Below are 26597 nucleotides of genomic sequence, written 5' to 3' on the forward strand. Positions count from 1 at the left end.
AACTTGACCTACGCTACAGGGAGCGATGTTTAGAGAAATCCAGGGCAGAGCGATCCAGTCCACGTTATCATCCTAGGCCTCGACAAGATTCTTCATCACAGTCTCCGGTAACGACAGAAGAACCTATGCAGATTGGGCGCTCTCGCCTCACAGAGGAGGAACGACTTCGTCATCGACAGGGTAACCTCTGCATGTACTGTGGGTCCTCCGAACACTTAGTTAAATTCTGCAAACTCCGACCGGGAAACTCTCGCTCCTAGCTTATTCAAGAGAGGTTAAGCTAGGAGTTACTTTAGAATCACGTTCTGGGAAAGAGCCGACCTTGTCTATTCAATTAGAAGTTCCAAGTTCTACAGTGAAAGTTTCAGCTCTCCTAGATTCCGGGGCAGCCGAGAACTTCATCTCCTCAGCCTTTGTCTTACGGTCTAAAGTTCAAACCATGCCTCTGGAAGCAGCAGTTGCTGTTACAGCAGTGGATGGAAGTCGAATTACAGATGGTATAATTACTCATCGAACCGTATGTCTCAAGATGAAAGTTGGTGTGCTCCATTCCGAATATGTCTCCTACGTGATTCCCAAAGCCTCTCAAGATGTGATACTTGGTTTACCTTGGCTGCAGAAGCATAATCCTCAACTTAATTGGCAAACCATGGAAGTCCTTTCGTGGGGTAAATCTTGTACCAAGGACTGCTAAGCCTCAATTGTACCTCTCCGGTCAATTAGCCTTCCCGACCTACCTCCGGTGTATCAATCTTTTGCGGATGTTTTCAGTAAACAAGCAGCAGACTCTCTACCTCCTCATTGTGAATGGGACTGCCCAATCGCCTGGTTCCGGGTAAAACACCTCCTAGGGGACGAATTTATCCGCTATCCATCCCAGAGACGCAAGCTATGTCTGATTATATACAGGAAAATCTAACCAAAGGATTTATCAGACCATCTTCTTCACCTGCAGGAGCCGGATTCTTCTTCGTTAAGAAGAAGGACGGTGGGTTACGACCATGCATAGATTACCGTGGACTCAATGAGATCACTGTGAAAAACAAGTACCCATTACCCTTAATTCTAGAATTATTTGACCGGGTAAAGGGAGCTACTGTGTTTACAAAATTGGATCTCCGAGGGGCCTACAATTTAATCCGCATCCGGGCAGGGGACGAGTGGAAGACTGCTTTTAATACCCGGTATGGGCATTACGAATACCTTGTAATGCCTTTTGGTCTTTGTAATGCACCTGCAGTTTTTCAAAGCTATGTGAATGAACTTTTTCGTGATCTTCTCTACAAGTGTCTAGTAGTGTACTTGGATGATATCCTAATATTCTCTAAGGATCTAAAGGCTCACCGTCACCAAGTTAAAGAGGTACTGACACGTCTGAGGAAAAATCAACTTTATTGTAAGCTAGAGAAGTGCACTTTTGAAGTATCTTCCATACCGTTCCTTGGTTACATCATTTCTGGATCAGAGCTATGTATGGATCCCGGTAAGGTACAAGCTATCCGAGATTGGTCCACTCCTACAACTCTCAAGGGGATTCAGCGATTTCTTGGCTTTGCTAATTTCTATAGGAGATTCATTAAGAATTATTCTTCGTTAGCTGCTCCCATCACAGCCCTAACTCGCAAGGGAGCAAATCCTACGAACTGGTCTTCTGAAGCAATCAAAGCCTTCTCTGATTTAAAGCAAGCCTTTGGGTCAGCTCCCATTCTTCGACAGCCTGATTTGAATCGTCCCTTTCTACTAGAGGTGGATGCATCTACAGAAGCAGTAGGAGCTGTGTTATCACAAGTCTTTGAAGATAAAAAGGTCCATCCCTGCGGATATTTCTCCCGTAAGTTCCTCCCGGCAGAACGTAATTATGCAATCAGTGAGCAAGAATTACTTGCCATCAAGTTGGCATTTGAGGAGTGGAGATACCTTCTAGAAGGAGCACAACATCGCATTACAGTTTATACTGATCATAAGAATCTTCTGTATTTGCAGTCAGCTCAGTGTTTGAATCCACGACAAGCTCGATGGGCGCTTTCTTCACACGATTTGATTTCAAGCTCACCTATCGTCCAGGGTCTCAGAACAAAAAGGCAGATGCCCTTTCCCGGTCCTTTGCTTCTTCTGAATTAAATGATGCTACCACGAATCAACCCATTGTGAATCCTACGTCCTTTTTAATGACTCGAACCTCTCCAGTTTCTCCGCCTGGCAAGACCTTTGTCGCCACAAGTCTTCAAAAACGGCTGCTTACCTGGGCTCATTCCTCTTCCTTCATGGGTCATCCTGGGGTTCTAAAGACTCTCAAATTTATTCAACAGTGTTATTGGTGGCCACGTCTCAAATCCGATGTCCAAGAGTTTATAGCAGCATGTCCTAAATGTGCCCAACATAAGAGTCCAAGAAGTTCTCCACCAGGTTTATTACATCCATTATCCATACCCAAACAACCATGGACTCATATCTCAATGGATTTCATGACCGATCTACCTCCATCAAAAGGGCGAAATACCATTTGGGTGATAGTGGATCGATTTTCGAAAATGGCACATTTCATTCCATTAACTGGGTTACCATCAGGCCCTTTACTAGCCAGATTGTTCATCTCTGAAATCTTCAAGTTGCATGGCCTTCCTCGAGAGATTATCTCTGATCGGGGAACACAGTTTGTGGCCAAGTTTTGGAGGTCGCTTTGTTCATCTTTAAATGTCAAGTTGAATTTTTCTTCTGCATATCATCCTCAGACGGATGGACAAACTGAGAGAGTCAACCAAGACCTTGAAACATTTCTCCGGCTATATATATCGTCCTCACAGGATGACTGGGTTGACTACCTTCCATTGGCAGAATTTGCTCATAATAATCTCTTCCATTCATCTTCAGAATCTACGCCCTTTTATATTAACTTCGGCTTTCATCCTCGTGTGCCAGAGTTCCAGCCATTGCCAGCCCTAGAGGTTCCAGCGGCAGATCAAGAGCTTCAACGTCTATCTAGAATCTGGAGTTGTGTACGTAAGTCCTTGGTCAAAACTTCCGCTTGTTATAAATCTTTTGCAGATAGAAAACATAAAGCTGTACCGAATTACAAAGTGGGAGACCAAGTTTGGATTTCTACGCGCAATCTCAGGTTCAAAGTTCCTTCTAAGAAATTTGCTTCCAAGTTTATTGGTCCATTTCCCATTGTAAAGGTACTCAACCCTGTGTCATACAAAGTCAAGTTGCCACCGTCTTTGAGAATTCCTAACGCCTTTCATACATCTTTACTGAAGCCTTTGATTCTCAATAAGTTCCGTACTACCCAGTCCAAATCTCCTAAAGTTCACTCTTTGCAGAATGAGGAATTTGAAGTTAAAGAGATTGTGGACTCACGTTCCCGATATGGACGTTTACAGTTTTTGGTCGACTGGAAGGGTTACGGTCCGGAGGAGAGATCCTGGGTTTTCTCTGAAGATGTTCATGCTCCAAGACTGGTACAGAAATACTTCTCCAAAAATCCTGACAAGGTTCAAAGGTGTTCGGAGACCACCCGTAGAAGAGGGGGTACTGTCACAAACCGGTCTCTTACCTTTGCGGGTTCTGGGGTTCATCTGTTGCCAGTGCGTTTGCTCGCGGTGCTGTGCGCCCGTGTGGGGACGCGGCGTGATCAGTGGCACAGGTAATGCAGAATCTGGGAACTGTGAGTGCGGGGACCAAATGGCCTAAGGCACTGCGGTGTGTCTGCTGTATAGGAGGTGGCCATGTTGGAGACCAAATAGGTAATACAGAACACTTGTGAAAACACCTGTGGGCAGGTGTAAGCCAATCCCGTGCTTGTGCTGCCTTTAAGTAGGCTGGGATTATGTTACTCTGGGCCAGTGCTTTGTTGTATCAATGCTGTGCTCTAGCTCTGAGCTCTCTCCGTGCATTCCTGTGTGATTCCCGTGGTCCAGATATCGCCTCCGTTCCCAGAGGTTCGTCTGCAGCCTTCACTGCTAAAGATCCACCGGCTCTCCGCTGTGCTGTCAGTTAATTGCACACCTACTGGAAATAGTTGGATTCCCAGAGTCCTGCATGAGGTTACCTTGTCTGCCTGTCTTCAACCATACAAAGTTTGGAGGATTCCACTACCCTCAGCTGTTCGTTTGTTCTACTCAGCATTTAACCCGTTCATCACCTTGTCACTCTTTACTGAATTGTTATTTTTAATAAATATATGAAACGGAACTTTCTTCGTCCTCCCTGCTTTCTTCATACCCCAGCACCTACACCTGTGGTTGGTCCCGGGTTAACGGATTCACAAAAACACCCGGACCTGACAATTCTCAATCTACCAAAGTCACAGTTGGTTCCAACGAACCGATTGCCTTTCTTAGGCATGATTCTGGATACAGAACAGAACAGAAAAGGGTTTTTCTTCCGATGGAAAAGGCCCAGGAACTCCAGAACTTGGTCAGGGACCTGTTGAAGCCGAAAAGGGTGTCGGTGTATCAATGCACTCGAGTTCTGAGAAAGATGGTGGCGTCTTACGAGGCCATTCCATTTGGCAGGTTCCATGCGAGGACCTTTCAGTGGGACCTTCTGGACAAGTGGTCTGGGTCACATCTACATATACATCAGATGATCACCCTGTCCCCAAGGGCCAGGGTATCTCTCCTGTGGTGGCTGCAGAGTGCTCACCTTCTAGAGGGTCGCAGGTTCGGCATTCAGGACTGGATTCTGGTAACCAAGGACGCGAGCCTCCGAGGATAGGGAGCAGTCACGCAGGGAAGAAACTTCCAAGGTCTGTGGTCAAGCCAGGAGGCTTGTCTACACACCAACGTACTGGAATTAAGGGCCATATACAACGGCCTTCGTCAGGCGGAGAATTTGCTTCGCGACCTACCGGTTCTGATTCAGTCAGACAACATCACCGCAGTGGCTCATGTAAACCACCAAGGCGGAACAAAGAGCAGAGTGGCAATGACAGAAGCCACCAGGATTCTTTGCTGGGCGGAAAATCATGTAAGCGCTCTGACAGCAGTCTTCATTCCGGGAGTGGACAACTGGGAAGCAGACTTCGTCAGCAGACACGATCTACATCCCGGAGAGTGGGGACTTCATCGGGAAGTCTTTGCAGAGATTACAAGTCAGTGGGGGCTGCCTCAAATAGACATGGTGGCGTCACACCTCAACAAGAAGCTTCCGAGATATTGTGCCAGATCAAGGGACCCTCAGGCGATAGCAGTGGATGCCCTGGTCACACCGTGGGTGTTCCAGCCGGTCTATGTGTTCCCTCCTCTTCCTCTCATCTCAAAGATATTGAGAATCATAAGACGAAGAGGAGTACAGACAATTCTCATTGTTCCAGATTGGCCTCGAAGGGCCTGGTATCCGGATCTGCAGGAAATGCTCACAGAAGATCCGTGGCCTCTTCCTCTCAGAGAGGACCTGTTGCAACAGGGGCCCTGTCTATTCCAAGACTTAACCGCGGCTGCGTTTGATGGCTTGGCGGTTGAACGCCGGATCCTAGCTGAAAAGGGCATTCCGGATGAGGTCATTCCTACTCTGATAAAGGCTAGGAAGGAGGTGACGGCAAAACATTATCACCGTATTTGGAGGAAGTATGTGTCTTGGTGTGAGTCCAAGAATGCTCCTCCGGTAGAATTCCATCTGGGCCATTTTCTTCACTTCCTCCAGACTGGAGTGGATTTGGGCCTAAAATTATGCTCCATTAAAGTTCAGATTTCGGCCCTATCCATTTTCTTTCAGAAGGAATTGGCTTCTCTCCCAGAAGTCCAGACTTTTGTGAAGGGAGTGCTGCATATTCAGCCTCCTTTTGTGCTTCCAGTGGCACCATGGGACCTTAACGTGGTGTTAAGGTTCCTTAAGTCTCACTGGTTTGAGCCGCTTCAAACGGTGGAATTAAAGTATCTCACTTGGAAGGTGGTCATGTTGTTGGCCTTCGCTTCTGCCAGGAGAGTATCTGAGTTAGCGGCTTTGTCTCACAAAAGCCCCTATCTGATCTTCCATGTAGACAGAGCTGAGTTGAGCACTCGTCCTCAAATTTTGCCTAAGGTGGTTTCCTCTTTTCATATGAACCAACCTATTGTGGTGCCTGTGGCTACGCAGGACTTGGAGGATTCCGAGTCCCTTGATGTGGTCAGGGCATTGAAAATTTATGTAGCCAGAACGGCTCCGGTTAGGAAAACAGAGGCACTGTTTGTCCTGTATGCAGCCAACAAGGTTGGCGCTCCTGCTTCTAAGCAGACTATTGCTCACTGGATCTGTAACACGATTCAGCAGGCTCATTCTACGACTGGATTGGCGTTGCCAAATTCGATAAAGGCCCATTCCACTAGGAAGGTGGGCTCTTCTTGGGCGGCTGCCCGAGGTGTCTCGGCATTACAGTTTTGCCGAGCGGCGACTTGGTCGGGTTCAAACACCTTTGCAAAGTTTTACAAGTTTGATACCCTGGCTGATGAGGACCTCATGTTTGCTTAATCGGTGCTGCAGAGTCATCCGCACTCTCCCGCCCGTTTTGGAGCTTTGGTATAATCCCCATGGTCCTTACGGAGTCCCCAGCATCCTCTTGGACGTAAGAGAAAATAAGATTTTAAACCTACTGGTAAATCTTTTTCTCCTAGTCCGTAGAGGATGCTGGGCGACCGTCCCAGTGCGGACAAAATTCTGCAAGACTTGTATATAGTTATTGCTTACATAAGGGTTATGTTACGGTTTTGATCAGTCTCGGGCTGATGCTGTTTTGTTTCATACTGTTAACTGGTTCGTATATTCCATGTTATACGGTGTGGATTGTGTGGGCTGGTATGAATCTTGCCCTTAGATTAACAAAATCCTTTCCTCGTACTGTCCGTCTCCTCTGGGCACAGTTTTCTAACTGAGTCTGGAGGAGGGGCATAGAGGGAGGAGCCAGTGCACACCCATATCTAAAGTTCTTTTTAGTGCCCATGTCTCCTGCGGAGCCCGTCTATCCCCATGGTCCTTACAGAGTCCCCAGCATCCTCTACGGACTAGGAGAAAAAGATTTACCGGTTGGTTTAAAATCTTATTTTCCCAGGAAATGCACAATTAAATACAGATACAAATGCAAAGTAAAAGTACTAATTAAGGTTCTGTTTCAGACCCCGTCGCTGATGAACAAAAATCGCTAGGTAGCTATTTTTGTTCATCCAAGCATGTGCGTATGCTTGTACACAGATGTGCAAGGTCCTAAACTGCTTACTCTGCAGAACGCAGTTTAAGACCGGTAGGGGGGTGGGAAAGGGGCATCGACGCCTTGTTTTGTGGGTGTCTACGCTCCATTAAGGGGCACAATCCAGACAACGCAGTCATGTCTGGACCATTTCCAGGGGCAGGTCGCGTTGGCTGTCTAATGTCACACATAGCTGCTGCGACCAAAACAGCTAGGCTGCGTAGGCAGGGAGCTACTCGTCAGGTGCGAAAGCATTGCCACTGTGCAATGCTTTCGCACCTCTGCGGGGCGCGGGGGAGGTGGGGGGGGGGGGCGTGGTAGGGCCTGCCTGGCATGTCAAATCTACAATCAGCTCTGAATTAGGCCCTAAATTCAAATAAGTGCAAATATCCATTGTCTTCCCCTTTGCAGAATAAAAGTGGAATCGTCCTTCTTGCTGTGGGCCTAATGTAAACATTAAACAATGCACAAAGACTACAGCCACACTAGTAATTTATAAAGTGTCAGTGGGGGGGATCAGTATCAACTCAGCACAAATATACGTCTTTGTTGGGGTATACATTAGCAGTATTTACACAAGCACGCCCTCACTATATGCTCGCAAACCCCCCGTTTGACCTCTCTAAGTGAATGGTACATTTTTGTGCACACAAAAAAAAGGGCTTAAAGTGTGTCCAAATCAATATAACCTCCGAAATGTTCTCTGAATAGAACTGTATCCAATATGACATATATGAGGACAATAAAAAGAAGCAATTCAGCAAGCTTGAACGGCAAAGAAATAAGGGTGGTCATTCCGAGTTGCTCGCTGCTATTTTTAGCAAAATTGCTTATAGGCTAAAATCCGGCAGTTCTGCGCATGCGTATGCACAGCAGGGCGCACGCGCTAAGCAATTTTACACAAAACTATGCTATTTTACTCACGGGCGAATGAAGCTTTTCAGTCGCTCTGTTGATCGGAGAATGATTGACAGGAAGTGGGTGTTTCTGGGTGGTAACTGAGTGTTTTCTGGGAGTGTGCTAAAAAACACAGGCGTTCCAGCAGAAAACGCAGGAGTGGCTGGAGAAATGGGGGAGTGGCTGGCCGGACGCTGGCCGTGTTTGTGACATCAAACCAGGAAGTAAATGGACTGAGGTGATCGCAATCTAGGAGTAAGTCTGGAGCTACTCAGAAACTGCAAGGAAATACTTAATAGCAGAATTGCTAATTTTTCGTTAGCAATTCTGCTATGCTAAGATACACTCCCAGAGGGCGGCGGCTTTGTGTTTGCATTTCTGCTAAAAGTAGCTAGTGAGCGAACAACTCGAAATGACCACCAAGATGCAGTAGTATGCAAAAAACATAACGTACACATCAAAAAATGATGTCAAACATATATATGGTAAATAGCTTTGTCTTTCTGCTTATTCATGTTGTTTCTGCTAAGATAAGAGTTGTCTTTCTGGCTAATTTTTTTCAAAGAAATGCTTATGTAAAAGAGCCTTTACACGCACACAGAAAGAGCCTTTACACGCACACAGAGGTTACTTGAACTTTCTGAATTGCTACACTGGGGAAAAAAAAGATAAAAATCACTGTCAACAGCGTAACAAACACTATGGGGGAATGTAATAGAATGTGAAAACCAGAAAGTGAGAGATTTTGCGAGAGTTCTCCAGTTTATTTTAAATTGCCAATCATTTACATGGTAAATCCAGGTTGATTTTTCCATGTAAATGATTGCCACTTTAAAAAAAAAAACAGGAAAAATCTCACAGAATATCTCACTTTCTGATTCTCAAACCCTATTACATTCCCCCCTATAGCATCAACATGCATAAGCAATAACAAAGTTATCAGGTAACCGCTATGATGCATTGCATTAAACATTAAAGATCATATTATATATTACTAGGGAGGAGCAAATCAACCATGTTTGGTCCGTGTGGTGAATTGGAATATTGAACAAAAAAATTGTATTTTGAGTAAATTGATTCACAAAGCTCTAATGAGTCAAACAAAAATTACTTTAAAAATTGAACACAAGTAAAATCTTTATTTTCTATATTATAGACAAGGCCAGTGTTTGACTGGCTTACAGGGGTACAGGGAACACCCAGAGCCGAATTAAGGGGGGGGGGGGCCCTGGGGATAAGTACCCCGGGCCCCACTTTCTACAAGGGCCACCCGCAGCACATCGGATCGCTTTTTTACCGATCCGATCGGCAATGCTGAACTTTTATCTCTGCCCCGGCAAATGCCGGCGACACATAGCAACATAGAGGCAGGGCAGCTGGAGGGTGTTCTGTGGGGCCGCACCACATTACATGATAGCAGTCAGTCAGCCAGCGGGGATAAGGTACAAGGCAGACTGGCTTACGATCTGCTGCTGGGCGGAGCTACACAGTACAGCGCTCAGAGACCAGGCTGACTGAAGAGGTGGGCGGAGTAGGAGGAGCGCGGAGAGGGGCAGAATGAAGGAAGGCTCTGGAGTATGCTGGGTAGGACGTACCACTGGCAGAGGGCCCGCTGGTGCTGGTGATCGTGGCTGTAGCCTGCTATTCACTCACAGGCAGTCACAGATGGCTGCCTGTGCACATCGGAGCTGAGATCATCAGCACCAGATGGTCCCTCTGTCTTTTGCTCATGATATCTAGGTTTACTATAGAGGTTGTGTGCCCCATCTCTCTCATGCTGAAAGGACAGGGCACTTCAGCCCGGAGTCCGTATTAGTTCAACTCCCTCCAGTCCTGACTCCTCCACGAGTTGCCCCCTGCCACCTTGTCTCCTGTAGCTCCTCCCTTCTCTCCCTGCTGCCCTGCCTGTGCTGCTAGACACAGGCACACACAGCTGAAAAAACGTTCCTCAGCTGTGCCACTGCTCCAAGCCTCCCTATGCATGTCTCTGCCTCCCTCTCACTCCATACGTGTCTCTACCCCCCCACACCATGTGTGTCTCTGCCCCCAACACCATGTGTGTCTCATAGCCCCTCCTACTCCATGTGTCTCTCTGCAACCCCCCCCCCCACACCATGTATGTCTCATCCCCCTCCTACTAACTCCATGTGTGTCTCTGCCCAACCCACCCAATGTGTGTCTCTGCCTCTCCCTCCTACTCCATATGTGCCTCAGCCCCCCACCCTATGTGTGCCTCTGCCACCTATAACAGCTAAGTCTGCCCCCCCCCTCTTCCTTGTGAGCATTTGCTTCTCCCCTTCTATGCTTCATTCTTTCCCATTTGTGCTTTGCCCACTCTCCTATCTACACCTTTGCCACATTTTTCACCAGGGCCTTTGTCCCCTCAATACGTGCTTCTGATACTTTCCCCCTTTGCCATCTGTCCTCTGCTACCATCTCCATTTGCCCCTATCCCCCTCTATGTATGCCTCTGCCCCTTTCCCCATCTGTAGCTCTGCTACCTCCATGTGTGCATCTGCCACTCCCACCTCCCTATGGCTGGCGGCTGACCAAGTGACGAAAATCTAACAGAATAAGACTGTGTACCGTGCCACATAAAATATCTTAAGGATGGCAGGTAAGCACAATTTCCACTAATAAGGTTATATTTCTATTTTATATTTGTGTATGTGTGCGTATACAGTGTATATGTATGTATATATATATGTGTGTGTGTGTGTGTGTGTGTGTGTGTGTGTGTGTGTGTGTGTGTGTGTGTGTGTGTGTATATATATATATATATATATACACTGTATACTCCCACAGCGCACATATAAGGTGTTACATGCAGATATTCACCGCAGTGATGGGAATAAATAGGGCAGAGAGGGGGGTAAGTATAATAAGATGGGAGGGGACAGAAGGAGCGGAGCAACTGAGGTGACCTGCAGGTGCCGGGTCCATGTATTAACTAGTGTAAGTGTGTGTGTGTGTGTGTGTGTGTGTGTGTGTGTGTGTGTGTGTGTGTGTGTGTGTGTGTCATATGTGCAAGTCTGAGAGGCATGCATAGGGAATATGGGATGTCTGTGGGCATGTAGGAAGATCTGGGGGTATGTGGAGAGGAGCATCTGGCGCATACCTGTACTATGGGGGTGCATCATTGCATTTCAATTGCTCTGGGTGCCAGGTTCCCATGGACCACCTCTGCATCCACCTGATCATGGCAGGGGGTGAGGTGGGGGTGGGGTGGGAAAGGCGGTGCTTTCTATTTCATTTATTCTAGGCTCCATCATTTATGATGGCTACCCGGGGAGCAGGGATGCCATTGCTATTCGACCTGGATGACCTCCAGGGCAGCACATCCCCTTCATCCATCATGATGCTAAACAGGGGAAAAATGAGAGAGAGAGAGAGAGAGCTTAAAAAGCAGCGATCGCATTTAATTGTAATAGCATGGTGGCAAGGGACTCATCACTAGACACTGAGCAGCTCCACAATAAGAACATTTGATTTTATATATACGTCTGGTGTATGATCATCTTCAGCCTTGCCTATCACTGATGTATTCTGGTATAGTGATATACTAATCCTGCAATTTTTAGTTCCCAATCCGTGTGTGTGTGTGTGTGTGTGTGTGTGTGTGTGTGTGTGTGTGTGTGTGTGTGTGTGTGTGTGTGTGTGTGTGTGTGTGTGTGTGTGTGTGTGTTCTACCCGTTTTTTTGGCATGGGAGTGTCAGATTTTCACGGTTGTACATATACATAAGTGTTAATTTGGTAAATCAAAAGAGGAGCACCCGTAGCAGATACGGTAAAAAGTAACAGGACCATTGTTGTAGTTTATTAAATTCTTCACACTGGAGGTGCAATCCAAATTTTGATCAGATTGTCCGTTTGGGCACTATCGTTCACGCAACACAAGCCATGCATCGGTAATGACATTGTCATGTCAACACCCTGTTCATCCCCTTAGGGAAGGTTTAATAAAATTATAATTACGTAGTTTTCCTATTTCCCACCTGAGGAATACCTATGTTACATTTCAGCTTCCTAACATATCGGGAAGTAAGGGAATTAGTGATGAGTGAGTGAGTGAGTGAGTGAGTGAGGGCTTTCACACACACACACACACACACACACACACACACACACACACAAAGTATGCTCCCCTACACACCCTTGATAGGTGGGTAATTGATAGACATAAAAAACATAAACACACAAGGGGCGTGTAAAGTGCAGTATCTTTTAAAACACATACGATTTTACTTTCATTTTGCACGTACATAAAAAGTTAAAATGGGCTTATCACAATGGAGGTTATTTATCGAGGACACTTTGCACAGCCTGCGATTGACTCCTGGCTTCCAACTTCCAATTCTCCACTGCTAATCGCTGTAACATAGAGGTCACTTTGCCTGTGTCTCTCCCCAAACGCGTTACAGCCTTAGCCTTAGTCAGTGGGAAGCCTAACGAAGGCTAAAGCAGAAATGCATTGATGTCAGCAGCAGGACGTGGTCATGATAATGTGACTCATCTATATATATATATATATATATATATATATTTCTCCAAAAGCGGCATAAACGGCACTCACAGGGTTTAGATGTATGCAGAAAAAGCTGGTATATTTTATTGATGTGACGTTTCGGAGCTGCTGCTCCTTCTTCCAAACACCAGACAGAATAAACACATAAAAAGCACTTACCCCCTCTCTTAACACACCCGAATCAGCCGCCGCTCATCTGCACCTGGGCTCACCAACAGATCGGTTCCTAACGATGACAAACTTCCTGGCCACGGCTTCCGGCCATTGCCATGGCAACAGCCGGCTTGCGTTGCAGCCTCGGTTGTCACCATGGAGACGCGACCACCGGCTCCCTGTTCCTACAGACAGGCGGCGCTGAAAAAAAGAAAGAATAAAAAGAATATAACAATGATTACAGTGATTACAATTAAAACATGAATGAGCATAATGGACATACACTCCAGATTTGTTGAGAGCAATCCAACATTAATAGCTCTAAACAAAAAATACAAAATTAAATAAAGTAAACAATAACACAGTGGTATATTACATGATAGTATTCCAGTTGATCTTCTCATTTAAACCAAGCGGAGTCATGGTATTTAACCTGAATATCCACCTGGCTTCAGACAACAATAATGTTCTATTCCGGTCTCCTCCACGTGGAGATTCCGGAACGTGGTCAATAATGAAATAACGCAATTGAGATAATACATGTCCCTTATGCTTGAAGTGCCTAGCTACAGGCTGATCAATATTTCTCCCAGCCAATGATAGATCGATGTTGGACCTATGTAGGGCCATTCGTTCTCTAAAGCTGCGGATAGTTTGCCCCACGTAATATAAGCCACAAGGGCAATATATTACATACACCACATGTGTGCTTTTACATGTCAACACGTGGCGAATATCAAATGTTTTATCATTGTGGGGGTGCTTAAAGCTTTTGCAAGGAAACATGTATTTACAGGTAACACAGCTGTAACAGCTGTAGCAGCCGGGTTTCTTAAAGGATACATTAGGGGGTCTAGGGATCCCTCTACCCGAGATATCTGTTTTTACTAACCTATCTCTAAGGTTACGGCCCCTTTTAAATGCAGCCATGGGTCTATGTTCTTTAAAGCAACCCAGATCCTCGTCTGTTTTTACAATTGGCCAGAGTGCTTTAGTGGCCTGATTAATTACTGGGCTTGCTACCGTAAAGGTACTAACCCATGGAATAACCTTTTTAGCTCTACGATTTGAAGGTTCAAGCAATTGAGACCTCGGCATTGTTAATACCTGTCTTTTTTGTTGTTGAAGTAATTCCTGATCATACCCACGAGATCTAAATTTATCAATTAGCAGATCCAACTGCTGTGAAATCATAGATTTTTCACTCGTCACCCTGGCTACCCTCATCATCTGGGACAAGGGTAGTCCCTGTTTTAATGGAATAGGATGATGGCTTCCGGCCAAGAGGAATGAATTGCGCTCAACATCCTTAAAGTGGACATTGGTCACAATCCTGCCCTCGTTGACCCGAATGTTCACATCCAAAAAATGGATTTCATTTTCACTCACTGAATGGGTGAACTTGATCGTGGTATCCATCTGGTTTACCTCCAGCATTAACTTTTCAAAAGCACCAATACCCCCAGTCCACAACATAAAGATATCATCGATATAGCGGGTATATGCAAGTATTTTACAATTAACTTCAGGTCTATTAAGGAACATTTGTTCTTCTATGTCAAACATATATATGTTTGCATACGCTGGGGCCACTGCTGACCCCATTGCGCAGCCACGAAGTTGTAAGTAATACTGGCTATCATGTAAAAAATAATTATTCAGCAGTGTTAGCTCAAGAAGTTGCAAAAACAAATCATGATTAAACACAGAAGTATCTAAATGATTGACCAAAAATTGCTTCATAGACGCCAGCCCCCCAGTGTGGGGGATTGACGTGTATAAGCTGGTCACATCAAGGCAACACATCAATGTCCCATCAGGTATTGTATCAATCCCCATTAGTAATTTAATAAAACTCGTCGTATCCTTAAGAAAGGATTTTTTTAGGGGTAACAATGGTTGAAGTATAGAGTCCAATAGTTGAGCAGTAGTTTGGAAGAGTGAATCACGAGCAGAAATTATTGGTCGGCCCGGTGGGTCAACCTTGTTCTTATGAAGCTTTGGCAGCGTATACAGAACCGGTATTTTTGGAAGTTCTTTGCATAAAACTTTCTGAAGAGCTGATGAAATAAGTCCATTTTGGACTGCCTCATTCAGTAGTGATCGCAATTGTAGCTGAAATGTTTTTGTCGGATCACCCGGGAGCTTTTTATATACCTCTGTATCTGCCAGCTGTCTCTCAATTTCTCGTCGATATTCATTGATACCTTGAATAACTATGGCCCCGCCTTTATCAGCGGGCCGAATAGTTATATCTTCATAACTGGCAAGAGCTTTTAATGCCATAGTCTCCGCTCTAGAAAGGTTCTTCTGCACTTTACCTGCTGCTGATGTGTATCTGGTCACAGAATCATCCAGGAGTCTATTAAATGTCTTTAACGAGGGATTGGTTGAAGGTGGGTCATAGGTAGACTTTGCAACCGATTGAATGAATTTCTCCACCGGAGTTTTCTCCTTAATGGGAGATTTATGCTGAAAATGTTCTTTTAAGCGCAATTTCCGTGCAAATTGATGATGTTCTCTCTTCCATTCAAAATCATTGTGGAGATTGGTTGGCACAAATGAAAGGCCTTTTTGCAATACCTCCAATTCTATTGCTGTCAACACCCTCGATGAAAGGTTCACTATGGCTGTTTGTTCTTTGCAGCTTTCCTGGTGGTGGCCCCTTTTATTTTGTCCGCCCCTGCGGGTGGTCGTTCTTTTATAACTTTTGAAGGTTCTGGTGGATTCCCTAAAGGGACACCGGCTGATGTGCTGGGGTCATCTGATTCTGATATACCAAAATCACTGTCACTATGACTCGCTGAAGTATCGGTTTGATTCTGGGTTCGTGATGGATCTTTTTGCCATGGTCTGCGTCTGCGTCCTTTATCATTGCCGCGAGTAACTGTTTCGCTGCCAGATAGCCAGCGGTAGACTTTATTATCCTCATAGTCATTGTCTACTGCATGCTTTTTATTCCTTTTAAACTTGAGAAGATCACGTTTGTATTGTTCACATTTTTGATCTAATTTAGTGATCCAGCTTGCATTTATCGGATCCTCAAGTAGTACTTTGGCCTCATGTTGGAGTTTGTCTATCTTTTGGCGGGTCAGATCTAATTCACGGCGTGACTCTTCGATTACTAGAACCATCAAGTCCAATGCGCATCTATTTAAGATGCCAACCCACTTACGAACAAACTCAGGATTATTACGGCCAATAGTAGGAATGTTTCTGGACCGGAAACCTCGCGGAATTTTTCTCTCCCTGTAATACTCTGAGAGAGAAGAAGCATGTAAAAGGTAATCTGTTTCACGTCGTCTCAGCTTAAACAGCTGAAAATAGATGTCCTGTTACAGCTGTGTTACCTGTAAATACATGTTTCCTTGCAAAAGCTTTAAGCACCCCCACAATGATAAAACATTTGATATTCGCCACGTGTTGACATGTAAAAGCACACATGTGGTGTATGTAATATATTGCCCTTGTGGCTTATATTACGTGGGGCAAACTATCCGCAGCTTTAGAGAACGAATGGCCCTACATAGGTCCAACATCGATCTATCATTGGCTGGGAGAAATATTGATCAGCCTGTAGCTAGGCACTTCAAGCATAAGGGACATGTATTATCTCAATTGCGTTATTTCATTATTGACCACGTTCCGGAATCTCCACGTGGAGGAGACCGGAATAGAACATTATTGTTGTCTGAAGCCAGGTGGATATTCAGGTTAAATACCATGACTCCGCTTGGTTTAAATGAGAAGATCAACTGGAATACTATCATGTAATATACCACTGTGTTATTGTTTACTTTATTTAATTTTGTATTTTTTGTTTAGAGCTATTAATGTTGGATTGCTCTCAACAAATCTGGAGTGTATGTCCATTATGCTCATTCATGTTTTAATTGTAATCACTGTAATCATTGTTATATTCTTTTTATTCTTTCTTTTTTTCAGCGCCGCCTGTCTGTAGGAACAGGGAGCCGGTGGTCGCGTCTCCATGGTGACAACCGAGGCTGCAACGCAAGCCGGCTGTTGCCATGGCAATGGCCGGAAGCCGTGGCCAGGAAGTTTGTCATCGTTAGGAACCGATCTGTTGGTGAGCCCAGGTGCAGATGAGCGGCGGCTGATTCGGGTGTGTTAAGAGAGGGGGTAAGTGCTTTTTATGTGTTTATTCTGTCTGGTGTTTGGAAGAAGGAGCAGCAGCTCCGAAACGTCACATCAATAAAATATACCAGCTTTTTCTGCATACATCTAAACCCTGTGAGTGCCGTTTATGCCGCTTTTGGAGAAATATTAATCTAAGGATTCTGGCACCGGGGGAAGCTGTTCAAATTTAGGACCTGAGTGCCGACTGAATTGGAGGAATATATATATATATATATATATATTTCATGTTAGACCCTATGGCCCCCCTGTCTTAAGTACCCCGGGCCCCCCGAAGCCTTAATCCACCTCTGGGAACACCCCCAGTGGGTCCCACTGCCCCCCCCCCCCCGCCCCTAACACACACACACACACACTCCTCCTCCTCTAGGGAACAATTACCACACTGTGCACTTGAATTATACATTATTCATATGTTACATAATACTGCACAGGACTATGGTGTATTCTCTACAGCAGAGGCGTATCTAGCACGGGGCGAGCAGGGCACGTGCCCTGGGCGCCGTGGAAGCCCCAACAGAGAGGGGGCGCCACCGGCACGGCCCGCTCACCCCATGCGACAGGAATTTCGCCGGCGCTACCTGCGGCGCTCTCCCTGTCTCCCCGGCTGCTGTGCCTGTCACACTGGACAGGCAGCGGCAGCCAGGAGCCTCCCCTCACCCCCCCCCCTGCACATTGTACTGAACACGATCGCGCGTGCGCGCGACCGCGACCTCGGAGGTGCGCGCGACCGCAAAGGTGCGCGCGACCGCGACCTCGGAGGTGCGCGCGACCGCGACCTCGGAGGTGCGCGGGCCTTAACAGGTGAGCGGGCTTTAAAATTATGTTTATATTTTTTTTCTGTCGGGAGAGGGGGGTGCGGGACAGTGTGTGTGTGTTAATTGTGTGTGAGTGTGTGTTAATTGTGTGAGTGTGTGACAGTGTGAGTGTGTTAATTGTGTGAGTGTGTGACAGTGTGAGTGTGTTAATTGTGTGTGTGTGGGACAGTGTGAATGAGTGTTAATTGTGTGTGTGTGGGACAGTGTGAATGTGTGTTAATTGTGTGGGTGTGTTAATTGTGTGTGTGTGGGACAGTGTGAGTGTGTGTTAATTGTGTGAGTGTTAATTGTGTGTGTGGGACAGTGTGAGTGTGTTAATTGTGTGTGGGACAGTGTGAATGTGTGTTAATTGTGTGGGTGTGTTAATTGTGTGTGTGTGTGTGTGTGGGACAGTGTGAGTGTGTGTTAATTGTGTGTGTGTGGGACAGTGTGCGTGTGTTATTTGTGTGTGTGGGACAGTGTGCGTGTGTTAGACAGTGTGCGTGTGTGTGTGGGACAGTGTGCGTGTGTGTTAATTGTGTGTGTGTTAATTGTCCCGGCGGTTATTGGCGTCTGTAGTGTGCGCCCCGTCCTCCTCCGCTGCCGCTGACAGGAGCGGCGGTGTGCGGCTCTCCCCCTACTCCGCCGGCTCCGTCCTCCCGTCGTGGCCCTGCAGTTTGTGCCGGTCTCCCCAGCAGCAGCAGGTTAGTCTCTCTCTCCCCCCCCTCCTCCCCCCTCTCTCTCTCTCTCTCTCCCCCCCCCCCCTCTCTCTCTCTCTCTCTCCCCTCCTGTGGATTGAAGTTTGTAAGTATCATTTTCATTTTTACAGGTACCCCTATTGGATTCTACTGGACAAGTGGACGTGATCGGCGTGGGATGTAGGTAAGTAATCTGTCTCTCATATTTACAGGTACCCCTATTGGATTCTACTGGACAAGTGGACGTGACCGGCGTGGGATGTAGGTAAGTAATCTGTCTCTCATTTTTACAGGTACCCCTATTGGATTCTACTGGACAAGTGGACGTGACCGGCGTGGGATGTAGGTAAGTAATCTGTCTCTCATTTTTACATATTCCCCTACTGGATTCTACTGGACAAGTGAACGTGACCAGCGTGGGATGTAGGTAAGTAATCTGTCTCTCATTTTTACAGGTACCCCTATTGAATTCTACTGGACAAGTGGACGTGATCGGCGTGGGATGTATGTAAGTAATCTGTCTCTCATTTTTACAGGTACCCCTATTGGATTCTACTGGACAAGTGGACGTGACCGGCGTGGGATTTAGGTAAGTAATCTGTCTCTCATTTTTACAGATTCCCCTATTGGATTCTACTGGACAAGTGGACGTGACCGGCGTGGGATGTAGGTAAGTAATGTGTCTCTCATTTTTACAGCTACACCTTTTGGATTCTACTGGACAAGTGGACGTGACCGGCGTGGGATATAGGTAAGTATGTGTGAGTGTGTCAGTGTGTTTTAATAAATTTTTACTGTCACGGTGTGTGAGTTGTGTTTTTATTTGGGTATTTTTTCTGTTGTAGAACTACAGGTACCGGCGGGCCCGTTATTTCCCTGCGTGTTGGTACTTGAGGTTCTCCAAGTACCAGCAAGCGGGGGAGGCTTTCTGGGCCTTGTAGTTCCACAACAAAAAACAATATTCTTTTTTTACTTACATGGCTATCAGCCTCCCATCCACAGCCCACGGATGGGGGGGACAGCCTCGGGCTTCACCCCTGGCCCTTGGGTGCCTGGAGGGGGGGTGACCCCTTGATTTAAGGGGTCCCCACTCCTCCAGGGAACCCCGGCCAGTGGTGACTAGTTGGGGGGGGTAATGCCACGGCCGCAGGGACTTACATAAATGTGTCCCCCGGCTGTGGCATTATGTCCCTGGCTAGTGGAGCCCGGTGCTGGTTTTAAAAATACGGGGGACCCCTACATCTTTTGTCCCCCGTATTTTTGGAACCAGGACCGGACTAAGAGCCCGATGCTGGTTGTCTAAATACGGGGAACCCCTGTCCAATTTTTCCCAGTATTTAAACAACCAGGACCGGCTCAAAGAGCCCGAGGCTGGTTATACTTAGGAGGGGGGACCTCACGCAGTTTTTTTGTACATTTTTAACCCATTCAGACCCTTCTCCATTAAGTTAATGGAAGCCCTGGACAACAAAATTGCATTCATGTCCTCTTCCCAGTCCCAAACACAAATTATTATTTTTTCTATAAAAATGTACAATATATCACAAGTATGATGAGCAGGCATGCAGCGGGCATTGGCGGCTTTGGACTGAGTTGCAAATTAGTGGCGGAGGGCTGGGTCAGTTGATGGTGGGCGAGTTTGTAAGCCATTGGTGGTGGCAGCGGGCATCGGCTCAGTGGCAGTGGCGGGCATTGGCTCGGTGGCGGTAGGGGTCATCGGCAGGATTCGGCAGACATTATGGCTGTAGTGCCTCACCGCACGCCACTGACCTCATCGCACGCCACTGGTGTGTGGGACAGTGTGCGTGTGTGTTAATTGTGTGTGTGGGACAGTGTGAGTGTGTGTTAATTGTGTGTGTGTGGAACAGTGTCAGTGTGTGTAAATTTTTGCAGTCCAGTGTGTGTGTGGGGGAGAGGAAAGTATGAGAATGTGTGTGTAGTCTGAGTGGGTGTGTGTAGGATTTGGGGGTGGCCAGTCTGTGTGTGTGTAATCAGTGTGTGTGGGATGTACTAATGGCCATTTACCGAAGAGAGATATGTATTAAACCACGGGCACTGAGATGCCCTTCTCACTCACCATCCAGCTGGGTGGGCGAGCCGGGCGGGTGGAAAGCCAGCAGCAGGATATCAGCAGCCGAGGGTGGGGGCTGTAAGGCACGTGCGGAGCCCAAAGCCGGAGATCAGCAGCATGTTGACCGGCAATAAGCAGCTTCTGCTTCCGCGTTCAACATGCTGCTGATCTCCGGCTTTGGGCTACGCAGGGTTCGGGGGATGGGTGTCCTCTGCCGGTGTACTGCAGCTCCGGGGGTGCGGGCTCCGGAGGCTTTCAGCACTGTTGAATATCCAGCTGCCTCAAGTATGTACAGCCCGCACCCTCTGCTGCTGATATCCGGCATGCTGCTGCTGGCTGTCCCCCCGCCCGGCTCGGCCACACAGCTGTATGGTGAGAAGGGCATCTCAGTTCCTGAGGTTTAACACATATGCCTCAGAAAATGGCCTCTGCGGTAAACGATACTAATGCTTACCGTGACAGTAACAGCGGGGAGGAAGGCGTACATCGGGATCCTGCAGCATGAAACAAGAACCCCTTCGGAGCGCAGCAGACCACACTGAAAAGGGTGCATACCCGGTGCGGTGCTCTGCATCCCGGGTGGTGCCGAAGATGTGGAGTGTCGGAGGTGGCAGAAGCGCCGCAGCTTGGGGTGAGAAACCGCTGCAGCCCTTCCGCTGCTAAACTGCAATTAGTCTATTAAGGGGGTGGGCTCCCCTCATCATAGTGCCCCACAGGCCATGTTAATTCTGGGGGTAGGATCCCCTAACTCTATAATGGGAATTTTGGCTCATATCATGTGCTGTAACGTGAATTTTGGCTCATACCGTGTGCTATAATGTGAATTTCGGCTCATACTATGTGGGGTAATGTGAATTTTGGCTCATTCCGTGTGCTGTAATGTGAATTTCGGCTCATACCGTGTGCTGTAATGTGAATTTCGGCTCATACCATGTGGGGTAATGTGAATTTTGGCTCATACCATGTGGAGTAATGTGAATTTTGGCTCATACCGTGTGCTATAATGTGAATTTCGGCTCATACCGTGTGCTATAATGTGAATTTCGGCTCATACCGTGTGCTATAATGTGAATTTCGGCTCATACCATGTGGGGTAATGTGAATTTCGGCTCATACTGTGTGCTATAATGTGAATTTCGGCTCATGCCGTGTGGGGTAATGTGAATTTCGGCTCATACCGTGTGCTATAATGTGAAAGGGGCACCAGTACTAGATAGTATAAGGGGTCCTACTACACTGAAGGACACGCCCCTTTTGAGTGGCCGCGCCCCTTTTCCGGAGCGCTATCTGCACTCTTTCATTCCTTTCATTCCGCCTTCAAAAATTCAACTTCGACCACTGCACCTACATCTGTACATACACACCCTGACATCTTTATATGCAGTGACACCGGTGGCGTCTGCACATACTTTCCTTTTGTATTTTTTTTTTATTATTATCATTTTATTTATTTATTATTTTTATTTTAAAAAAAAAATCGGGGGGGGGGGGGGGGGGGCGCGCCATTGTTGATCTTGCCCTGGGCTCCAAAAACCCTAGTTACGCCTCTGCTCTACAGTGAATTGCTGTTATTAATCTGATACATTATCATGCATGCACCGGCAGCATTACTGTACTCTCTAATGGTTAGTTAAACCTCTGGAGACTAGCCACACCCCTAAACATGGTCCCTTACAAATGCATTCCCCCGGTGGGCCCTTCATGCCCCAGTCTGACAATGAACAAGGCAAACTACTGTCTTGTCTATCCTGAAAGTCAGAAGAGCTGTGGTTAGTCAGAGAAGGGCACAGAATTGAATCACTACATGTTACTGACTGCTGTCATTTTCTTTCTGATATCCAAAGTCATTGATTTTAATCAATAAATAAGTACATGATTGTTTTGATCCTGGTATATAAGAAACAGAAGCACTCAACCACTGGTTAAGATGCCAAATAGGTAAGGCTTACATTGCAAAACCAAGTTAGCATAATAAAACAATTTAATACTCTCACATTTATGAACATATATGGCATACATTGAGTTTTCATTATTTAATTCAAAGTTATGGGCATAAAAAATCTACAATCTATTATTTGTTTACTTGTTGCTATCTTTATCTTTTGGAAATGAGTTATTGTTCAAAAATATATAAAAAAAATTGATTCTGAATTATTTCTTAATGTTATACAAAATAATTTTGGTCACAAGATACTAATAACCCCAGAAACCAGATACCGCCCAATCATTTTTCTTATCTCTATGAACAACATTAAATCGGCAGTTATGTCAATAACTTTATTATACATTCACAGTATAATCCCTAATTACAATCCATAATTTTCAATACCTTACATGTATGATCTGATAAGTGGATATGGGTGAGCATTAAATTACATTATCTTTCTTGAGTGGATTATAATCTGAATTGCAGTGCTTTCCCATCAATTTCCTAGACTAGCCAGGAACAAACAGTGAATTGGGTGCATATTTATCAAAGAATTTTTATTTCCCAAAAAGAATTTTGAATACCCAGTAAATTGCTGTTACTCACTACAGTACGTATCTCCAGGATGCATGAATGGGCGACCACAGCTCTAACTGTCGTTAGCATGCTGGATGGTCTTGCCCTGTGCTGGGCAGCCCCCAGCATGCGAGAGACAGCAGTTGCAGCTTTGCTATTTTAGCAAAATTGCAACTGAAGCTGAATAAGGTGATACACTCCATGAGCGAAATCCCAACAGTGTGTTCCCTTCCCTCTCGGGCCTCCCGGCATAGCGCGTACAGACTGAGCGATACCGCAAACAATATCGCACGCTGAGGCCGGCCTGTACATTCAGTTATGTCTGACATAGCCAAAACTGACCTGCATGTAGGACCAACTCCTGCGGCTGGCCGGGAGTTACTCGTCGGTGCCCTGGTCGCTGCAGCTGCGTTGGGAGATGCAATCGCTAGTCAATGACAGGCGTCGGCTGTGAGCCATGCGCCAGCGCACTGTGGTGCCGGCGCATGCGCAGTTCTGACCTGATCACTGCGCTGCGATGAACAGCAGTGAGCGATCAGGTCAGAATGACCCCCATAGGACGCTGCAGTAAAAGGATTTTTCCCCCCTATCTACAGCGCAGAGACTTGCTGCAGATGCAGTGGCATACCCTCCAGCTGCACCTTTTTGGCAGGTACAGAACCTTTTTTTTTATGGTCTGTACCGATTTCTGGCTCTCCAAACTTCCATTGAAAGTATAGGGAAAGGGGCGTGACCACGTCCCTGTACCCGTGGCCACGCCCATTTTAGATTTTGTAGCGATTTTTATGTGTAAATTGTTGGAGGGTATGTTGCTGCAGATTCAGTGGGCCTATTTTGGGGTGTGGACTTGGAGCTGCAGCTCCATCAGCCCCATTGTTAATCCTGCTCTGGGAACACACACACACAGCAGCCAAAGGGCAGAGCCTCCCATTGGAAGTAACCTGTGTGGGAGGGTGTTTCTCGCCCAATCAGCTGTGGACTGGGTGTGATAGACCTGCTGCTAACCCAATGAGAGCTCCTAGCCACTCCCAGCATTATCCACACAGTCACAGAGTGACAGATCTGGGCAATTATATAGGAGATAAAATATATTAAACTGTTTTGTATAACTGGACAATTCCTTTAAATGAAACATGATAAAAGTTAAGCTAAGTGATGACAACCAATTGTTTAAGAAAAACAATGATTTTTCTCATTTTTATTTTAAAGTTCAAATTGTGTTCTTTTCTAATAAACTACTCAGCAGTATACAAAGCAGATATTTTCAGATCACGTTACAAATGTACATGTGTAACAATAACATTAAGTGCAAAGCAGCTATGTGTGACAAAAACAGTGTAGCACAGAGGTTCCCAAACGCGGTCCTTAAGGCACCCCAACAGTCCAGGTTTTAGGTATATCCATGGCTCAGCACAGTTGGTTAAATCAAATTGACTAGGTTGCTAATTAAGTCACCTGTGGCCAGGCATGGATACATTTAAAACCAGGAACGTTGGGGTGCCTTCAGGACCGAATTTGTGGAACCTCTGGTGTAGCATTTACCTCTGTAGTGGTTATCATTGATTTGATAACATGCATAATAAATATATGAAAATAAAACATTTCTAGAAATCAACTCTGAAAGAAAAGAACTTTTTAAATCTAACTAGTTTTAGATTATTTTTAAAAATACATTTTAGAAGTACATACACAATTTTTTATCTATTCTGAGTATATGCAATAAGCATCACTTTCCTAAAAACAGCCTAACAGAAAACTTACTGGAGCAATAATATGTTGTGAAAAAGGCAGTACATCTCATTATGACGAATGTTGCCATTTTCTACTCATTTTTAACTTCACCTCGCTACATTTTAACAATAAAGTGACATTATTTAAAGAGATATGATTTTAATACTAAAAGACCTGTTCAATTAATTCCAAAAAGATAACTAGATCTTGATAATGTACAGTATCATTTTGACACACTACTGTGCTGATGTTACTGTATATTACAGTTACCTAGTGGAGAGTACATATTTTGAGACACAAAACTGTTTGGAATTGTTGAGCATTAATTATTTTATATCACAATCGTATGCTGGATTCAATATAACGGCATTGGCAGTGATACAATTACAAATGTCAACTATTTAATAATTGTTGCTTTAAAAATAAATAAATGTAAAAAGAATTACCATCCTTTGTCAATCAACATTCTAATGAGCTTTTACTAAGTCGCTATTTCTTCCCCTTTTTCAAACAATGCTATTATAGATTAAATACATGCTCTAACTAGGTCAGGTTTAAGCATGGTGAAGATGGTATTTGCACTGTGATCCAGGATTGTAATTTAAGAATTGTAATATATTAGTTTTAACTTCACAAATAATTTAACTGATTGTTTGGAGCCTCAATTTGTTTTTGCCATTGTCTCCTCTTCTTAGGAACCTTAGCCCTGGTGATCAGGGGTCATCATTTATGGAGGCCTGGAACCAATTAAAAAATAGCTATTCATGATAATAATCTGTTTCAGTGTTATTGCAAATACATCTTTTCAAATCCCTTCAAGAAAATAGGTTTGACGTAATATGTAGTCAAATAGAAAAAAATGCATTAATACATTCAAATATACAATGTCCATGAGAAATGTATTGTTGTTTTTAGTTTCAGCTGTTGAAACTTTGACTGTCCTATGTGGTCCATGTAGTCTCCGTTCAATGATTCTTTCCATTTGTACGTAGTTCTCATTAAGGGATAGAAGACAATATAGTTATTACTTGCCAAAACCTAATGTCTTAAATTAAGTGCTTTATACGTTTGAATCTTTCGAGCAAAATGTGAAGTTCTCAAGAAACTGACAAAAATATAAGGTAACTTTTCTTTTATATCATTCAAAACGTTCATGTTGCTTCTATGCAATTCGACATACTCCAGACTTAGCTGCGTTGTCATTCGCTGTGGAATTTCCTATATCATTTGTTTCCCCGTTTAGTTCATCAAAAATACCAGTTTCAATCATTTCCTCTTGCCATGGTATAGGGATGTTGCCTGAGGCAAATTCATCAAAGAATTGCTTGTCATTATCCTCAATGTTGACCCCCCTCACTGTTGAAAATGCTCCTACATCCTGAATATCCTTAGCATAAACCGTTTTGGAATCAGGGGCAAAAGGTGGTGGAAGAATGCCTATTGGAAAGAAGGAAAAGAAAGAGATTTCAAATATCACTAGTAAGAAAAGTATTAGTTTCTTCTTACAAATTTAAGGTGTGATAGTGTGGGACTAATTTATCACTAAATATTTGCAGGATATTCCATGAAAACAGGGGTTACCTGCAAATATACAGTATCCTTCATTTCCAACAGCATACCCAGCCCCCATAGGTTTCTATGGGAGCTGAGAAGCTGCTGGATTTATCAAGCTTGTCACTGATTGGATAATACCATCTCCACATGGCGTTACCCTAGCTCCCTCTACGTCGGCTCCCTCCACAAGCTCTGTCCCTGCATGCGGTAATTGATACAGCCATGCGATGTACTCCGTTATCGCAGTGTGAGTCTGGTCGAGTTTATCACCTGTCATCCGCATCCTCAGATGCGGATGACAGGTGATAAATAGACCTCTTAATACCAGCAGCATCTTTGTTTAGTATAATCACA

The 26597-nt window shown here is 45.2% G+C and overlaps 2 protein-coding genes across 4 annotated transcripts in view; one reads left to right on the forward strand and one right to left on the reverse strand.

Moving 5' to 3' along the window:
- ATP4B (ATPase H+/K+ transporting subunit beta) overlaps positions 1–26597 on the forward strand; it is a 290606-nt gene that overhangs the window by 88183 nt on the left and 175826 nt on the right. The window lies entirely within an intron of this gene.
- Positions 25851–26597, reverse strand: part of GRK1 (G protein-coupled receptor kinase 1) — a 104596-nt gene continuing 103849 nt past the window's right edge. Inside the window, exon 7 of the mRNA XM_063953096.1 lies at positions 25851–26126. Within this exon, the coding sequence (XP_063809166.1) occupies positions 25852–26126 (275 nt within the window). The 3' untranslated portion in view covers position 25851. The remainder of the gene's footprint in view (positions 26127–26597) is intronic.

Source organism: Pseudophryne corroboree, chromosome 2 (assembly GCF_028390025.1).
Source record: "Pseudophryne corroboree isolate aPseCor3 chromosome 2, aPseCor3.hap2, whole genome shotgun sequence".
NCBI classification, from domain to species: domain Eukaryota; kingdom Metazoa; phylum Chordata; class Amphibia; order Anura; family Myobatrachidae; genus Pseudophryne; species Pseudophryne corroboree.